At 30.6% G+C, this 7,133-nt stretch overlaps 1 protein-coding gene across 2 annotated transcripts; it reads left to right on the plus strand.

Annotated features, from left to right (window-relative positions):
• Positions 1-4,101: 4,101 nt before the first annotated feature.
• LOC114386777 lies at positions 4,102-7,133 on the plus strand. Of its 2 annotated transcripts, none has more exons than XM_028346820.1 (7): positions 4,102-4,260; positions 4,562-4,619; positions 6,234-6,293; positions 6,410-6,457; positions 6,621-6,683; positions 6,800-6,879; positions 6,983-7,133. In XM_028346820.1, exons 2-6 carry the CDS (start codon positions 4,572-4,574, stop codon positions 6,851-6,853), a joined length of 273 nt encoding a protein of 90 aa, XP_028202621.1. In that variant the 5' UTR covers positions 4,102-4,260; positions 4,562-4,571; the 3' UTR covers positions 6,854-6,879; positions 6,983-7,133. The 2 variants fall into 2 exon arrangements, with proteins under 2 accessions (XP_028202621.1, XP_028202622.1); XM_028346821.1 differs by lacking the exon at positions 4,102-4,260 and adding an exon at positions 4,364-4,436.

Below are 7,133 nucleotides of genomic sequence, written 5' to 3' on the forward strand. Positions count from 1 at the left end.
ACGGTTCACAACATTTACCAACAACACAAGATCAAGGATCTTAACCTATACAAAAGCGTATTGCATATGTAAGATTCTGGACTTTTGAAATGGTATGTATTAACGCATGCATCAGAATTTCAAGCCAAAAGATAAGATATATGCATATTAAAAAATAGATTTTTTATCAGTAAGATTAATGTGATTTAAATATAAAATAAAAGATTACATTTTATTAGATAAACTTTAGGTAAATAAATACAATAAAAGTTGTTTTTGTTTCAACTTTTCATAGAACTTATTTATTATAGTTGATGACAATCTTCACTACAAATAAAGAAGATAATTAGTGGAGAAACACAACATATGAAGAGAGAGTGTGTGAGAAGAGATTGTAAAATAAAATCACTTTGTTGAAAGAAAAATATCTTTGTGTGAGAGTGTTATCATTTCTTGTAATGATTGAGTTAGATACTCGGGTTTGTAAAATGATATATTATCTGAGATGAGTTATAATCTTGTAATTATTTTTGTGATATTGAAATACTTTTTTAGACTATTCCGTAGGCATAGGCAAGATGTGATTCTTGTATTTGTTATTATTTTTCTATGGTGTAATCTTTATTTATGTTCTTTTGTGGGTGTGGATAATTTTATTTATGGGGGTATTGATTATTCAACGTGCGAAAACCAAAATTAATACTTAAATGCATTTTCCTTCAGAAAAAAAGGTAAAGGAAAAACAAATTTTGAGGTTTGGATTTTGAGGAGTAATAGTTTGAATAAAACAACTCTCTCAAAAGTTGACTTTGGCTCATTATTTCACAAATAAATACTTATCCAAGTTGGTCTTTTGTTTTTTGTTCTGTTTATGAAGAGAGGGAGGGGGTTACTTGCTGCTACCAAAGGTGCTGCACTTTATGGAAACTTCATGTATTAAAGAAACTTCAAAACGGATTGTTATCTGTATAATTAAAGGGTAATTTGTATACCCAATGGTAAAATATCACCGTCACGATAGTTGGGACTCTAATTGAATTCTCTAAATAGTGAGAGCTGTGTATTTGCAATTAATTAAGAACAGGGGATAAGGATAGGACTGTAGCATATAGGAGTAGGACAATTATTATGTACGAATTAAATCAATCATCCAATAATTTTACTCTTTTATTTAAGATATAATTTCTTCCGTAGTGTCATTCTCAATGATAAAGAAAAGTTATATTTGTATAATTTTTTGTTACAAAAATTTATACAATATAGAAAAAATAAGAGAAGAGAAAAAAATGTGAAAAGATGATATTTAAAAATGTTAAAAGAGACTATGAAAAATAATATTTAAAAAGTATTTAAAAAATGATTATATAACTAATATAATTCTTAGCGTCTCTAAAACTCCCATTTAATAAAATAGATAGTGAAATGAAAACGTGATAGAGGTTGATGGGGACTTTGACAAGTGGCAAATGTACAAGATTTTATTATTTTCATAATTGTTTTAGTTACTTCATCAATCAAGTAAATAAACTCTTACTTTTTTGCCGGACTAAAGAGGAAAAATGTTACAATGTTTACGATTCAACATAACTATATATATTTTTTATAATCAATCAAACTACCTGTATGCTCATAAATTATAAACATCACAGAATTATACCTCCCATATATAGGATTTTAATTTGTCTCAAGGTGAGGGAGGGATGAGTGACTAGTAGCTTTAGTCCTTTAAATATATAATAAAGGTCTTATCCTTGTGAATAGATGAGTTAAAAACTTGTTTCTTAATTGATTCTCTACATTCTTTGAGATTAATTTTATGACAGTTGATTGTAAAAATACCTTGAGTCTATTCCTCACTATATTCAGTGTCTATAATTTTTTTTTATAAAACTATAAAACTAATTGATACGTCATTAAATTAATTCAATTTAGCATATAATATGTATTTTTAAACATAGGTAAATATTGATTATAAGATTACATAATTAGGAATACTCTATTAAAAACTAAAATCTAAAAACAACTTCTCAAATCGGTTAAAAAGTTCAACCGATACAAAAAAATAAAACGTAACATTCCCCACGCCACACCCCACCATGCCCCTCACTGCGTTGTGGTTCTCAGCTATGTTCTATGATAGGATACTCGTACTATATATTTCTCAGAGGGAAAATGTCAACTGACTTCTGTGACCGTGAAGGGTAGGATTTTGGCCTTTTGGCTATCAAAGTAGCTACCTGGGGACCTTTTGTTCTTCTCAATTTGGAAGAATATAATCTTATTAGCCATAATGTTTCAAAGGAATGACTTGGTAGCGGTTCACTTTTGAGAAATACTGAGTACCAATGTAGTTGATTCTTCACTAAGTTATTTTTGCACTTTGTAGACGTGAATACACGATTAAGTGCAATTGCAAGGCTTTAATTGACTCTCTGCTTCAATAGATTCTTTTTCCTGAAAGTTACATTTATTATTTGGTGTACATTTTCATTTTCTTTATGATTATGTGAACCGAAATTTTATCAGGTTTGTGAAACTTTACCCTCACTTATGTTAGTAAACCTGTTTGCTTTATCTCACCAGTGGAAATTCTTTACAAGAAACTTTAAACAACATCAATTTTTTATTATTATTATACACAATGTCATTTATTTTTATTAATGATTCGAGGAGGTGCTAGGACTTTGTTCATTTTGGGGTTTTCTATGATAACTATTCAGTGCATGTTTGGTTTATCGTGGGAAAGGAATGTTGGTAGGAAAAAGGACTTTTGCATAAGCATTTACACCCTTACTTTTGTGCTCATTTTCCGTTGGACATTTGGATTTTGTCTTGGAATTTGTGCACAACAAGTTGGATGTCTTAGATGGTGGATATCATATGCCATATGCACATAAAGGCCTAGCATCTGGTCTTAAGCTGGATTCCTATTCTATCACAGTATGCTTCTTTGCTATCTTTTATGCTCCAACCAGAATAAAGAATTTTCTTTATCTTCCTAGATCAGTCTATTATCTAAAATAATTTGCTCCAGTGAGCTAAAATAATAGAATACTTTTGGAACTGGATCTTCAATTGTTCTTTGTTACCAGAGATTGCTTATGTACTAAAGGATGGTTATGATATGAATGAGACAGATGTTTGAAAGGGTTAGCATCCAAAGTTGTGGAGGCAGCTCAGAGAAAAGCACAAAGAATTATGATCAACTTGGCAGAAAAGCTATATATGCTTTTTATTTACCCAAACTTCATGATTAATAGGTGCTTGCTTTGTTGTTAAGGCAATTGGTTAATCAATTTTTCAGTCATCTTATTGATTTAAACAAGATTTTTTGGTATTTGCCCTTGTATTTATTTTGCAAATTAGCATGCTTTCATAACTTGGGGTGTTTGCTGCCTTGACAGGTATGGAGACTAGCATAATAAGATGCTTCATTTTGCTTTATATAATGGTTAATACTATGATTAATACTGATTATTTACTTATTTTATTAATAATTAATCTTTATCAAAAAATCTGACTAATCATTTTTAGTGAATTCTCTTTACTCAACTATGTCTTTTTCTTTCACATAATTTAAATTTAAAATTTTATTTAAAAGAACTAAGTCTAATAGCATTGGAATCAATACCTTATTGACAAATGTTTTTCTTTTATAATTATTAAAGTTGGAATATTTGAGAGATTTTAGTGAAAAATAGGGAAATAATTTACAGATATAACATCTCATAAATTCGTAAGCAGAAAAGTGTCGGTAATGTGGATGACTGGCACATGATAAAATTGTACGTTGGGGGTATGATATGGACCAAACGATGTTGATATCCTAACGTCTTAAACTACAACAGCCAATGGGTACAAAGATCTTAGTTTTTTTAAAAGTAAATCACAAGAACAATAATTTAATTGAATCTGGTCACAGTTGATAGTCATTGGCCACTTCAGAAAGAAAAAAAAAATCCCACAAGAAAATGAAACTAGTGTCAACTAGCCACTAGAAAACGCCCACGTAAAGCCCATCATATGAAAGTGTATGGGACTGGATATTTGACATGTAGCATTCAAACTTAAAATGATTAATATTATTATTTTTATTCCTTTTGGTGGCTTATTTCTTAGCCTCTCTTCATAAATGTAATCTCTTGGTATGCGTAGTGGATGCATATTCTTATCTAACGTTCTCACTCAAACCTCTTCTATCTCATTGTCTCCACTTTCTTCTCTTTTTTCCCCTTTTAACACTTTCTCTTCCTTGCATCTCTACGTTCCTCTTACCACAAGGTAATTATCAACATCATCCGTTTTATTTTATCTCTCATTTTTCTCCATTCTTTTGTGTGTTTGTTTTCACTCACCATATAATTCGGTATCCCCATAAACCATTTTCCTTGCAACTTGTTCTTCCTTGCTTGATTGGGAGACTGCCCTGTTTCTATTCTATGCTCTTTCTTTCTTTGGTTTCTTGTTTTCCCCCTCTTCTCTTTCCACACTAGTTAAAGGCTACATTTCATTGATTAATAATAGTCTAACTTTGAACATTAGTTTCTTATTTGTTAGTCACGAATTGGTTTTTGTTGAATAGGTAAACAAAGATGGCAGGGTGCGATAAGGAAGACTATTTCTCTGCCCCGAATGCTGAGGTACATAACCGAACTCCAACCACTTATTCACCCTTTTTATATTTTATTATAATATAATTTTTCAGTCCTCAAATTCTTTTCCTCTTAATAGCATAAACATCATATAATTTGCGATTAGTGGTGCTAAGAATTAGGAAAACAAAAGTTTCCTTTGAGGGCAGGTGCTAACTAGAACAAAATGATAATTAGCAATCAAAGTAGTGAATAATGTGAATGCTATGTGTTTGGTATTTGCAAATTTGGAACAACACTACCACACGTAAAGCTAATAATACCAAAAATTAAAAGGAGAATCGGACGGAAAATCTAACTGTTTATTATTCAGAGTGACATAACTGCACGTGTCTATTTTCATTGGTGTGCATTACGCTGTACCCATGTACTCTTTCTAGCTTCCATCATGGTTGTACAATGTACTTTTGTGGCATTTATGATATGGGTACCTAAGTTTATTTATCTGTATTTATTTTTCGAGATTGTTGGCTGTGTAATTAGGTACAGTCATATCAAACAAATTATTGCGCGCAATATAGAATATTATGTGAATTAATTTTGACCTTTCTCGTTTCTTTTGAATGTTATTACACTTGACAATTGAATGTCTTGTTCATGTTTTATTTGTTTCGATGTGCCCAAGAGACGTTTTTCTTTTACTTTTACAATTACTCGTCAATGAGATACATTGGAATTTAACATTATTAATTTTTGCCTGCTTATAATATTTGTATCAAAATAATTAAGCTAAGGTTGAAAAAGAAGTTTAACAAAGATGGGAGATTTTAGAGTGAAGATATTTAAAGGGTGCATGCTTTCAAAATTGTCGGTTACTCTGTTATTGGTTTGAAGGTGTGCCTACCTAAAGCGATGCCACGTACAAAACTCACTATGCAACACAAAACAAAACAAGCTTAACTGGCTTTTGGGCTGTCAAGCAAATCATGTGAACTTCGTTTTCTCTCAAACATGAGGTTCTCATCATTGATTCACCTTTTTTTTTTATTTTTAAAAAAGAACATAATTAAGGTCTTCTAGAATATTCTCCCTCCCCACCCACGTGAAAGGGTTTTCTTCATGAATTGCGCGAATATTTTTAACTTTGACACTCTTTTGATTTTGATGATATCAAACGGCGATTTAGGTTTTAATTAGGTTAATGATAGAATCAGTCAAATGCATACTTTTAATTATAAGTAGCTCAAGTATCATATGTGTGGTAATGACTAGTTTTATGCAAAGAAAAACAGAACAATCACGACCTTGTCTTAGTTGACAAATTTATAATTTGAACAAGTTGGATTACTTAATTTCTAACATTTAGGATTCAAATTAACGAAGGATCCAATTGCATAACGTCTTAGGTTAAATAATTTCCCACTAGACAAACATTGACTTTTTTGATGAATACCTTTTCTTGCACTAACAAAATATATGTGATATCATGATTTTTCTTATTGAAGACAATTCTATTTGGTAGTTGGTGAGATGTGGCCCTAAGATTCAAAATATAACATCTGCTAACTTCATAGTATTTTTGGTCCTCACCAGTTGTTAATTTTATAATATAGCATTCCCTTTTATTTCTTTTGGTTTGATTTAACAATTATTTAATATCAGACAACATCCGAGGGAAAGTACGGTAGGCTTGCCCCAAAGAAGAAGCCTTTGATATCGAAAGTAAGCCCAAACTAGAAAAACTACATAAGCACATCCATAATTTACTTCCTTATTTACAAGTTTCAGTTGTATCTAATTTAATTTAATTTTATGCTTTAATTTTTCGGGGTTAAAAGGATAATGAAAGAGCATTCTTTGATTCGGCAGACTGGGCATTATGCAAGGTATATATATTTGAATTTCATATGTTAAATAAACACATAAATGACTTCTGATAATGCCCCAAAACCATCAAAATAAAATAAATAGTAAAATGTATACCAAAACATGTTTATTTCTTTTCTCTTTCGTAAATATAATTTTTTGATATATATCTAATCTCAACAGCAAGGTGCTGGAGTGAATCAACAATCTACAGCAACAGTGGAGACACTGCGACCAAAACTACAGGTACTTAGAGTTGTAACACTATCTATTGAGTTATAATTTTTTTATGTTTTAAATGAATCTTTTTGCTTTAAGTACTTAACCATTTTTCCTTTACATATTTTTGTTTTTTCAAACAGAGAACTCCACATCAGCAGCTTCCTCCAAGACGACCTGCATGCACATCTGGTTGAGATAATTTCGTGAATTACTATAATGTGTAATGCTCTCACTTTAATCTCATTTTCTAGCATATCTGCATTACTGAATTATATATTCTTTTTATGAATGCATTCAATAATTTTACATTCATTGTAATGCAGGGAGAGTAGACTTAATAAACGGAACAAGGATTTGCTCAGCCAAATTTACTATTACAAAACTCATGATGTTCCTGATCTGATGTATATTACAATTTACTTCATGCTTTGTGTTATTAGCAGTTCAATAAAAATTCCATTTCAATTCCCTTTT

This window comes from Glycine soja, chromosome 15 (genome assembly GCF_004193775.1).
Source record: "Glycine soja cultivar W05 chromosome 15, ASM419377v2, whole genome shotgun sequence".
Lineage (NCBI taxonomy): Eukaryota > Viridiplantae > Streptophyta > Magnoliopsida > Fabales > Fabaceae > Glycine > Glycine soja.

Coding starts and splice junctions, on each gene's coding strand:
- LOC114386777 (XM_028346820.1), top strand. CDS start 4,572: ATGGCAGGGTGCGATAAGGAAGACTATTTCTCTGCCCCGAATGCTGAG. Junction 4,620..6,233: donor TCTCTGCCCCGAATGCTGAG/GTACATAACCGA, acceptor ATTTAATATCAG/ACAACATCCGAGGGAAAGTA. Junction 6,684..6,799: donor CACTGCGACCAAAACTACAG/GTACTTAGAGTT, acceptor TTTTTCAAACAG/AGAACTCCACATCAGCAGCT.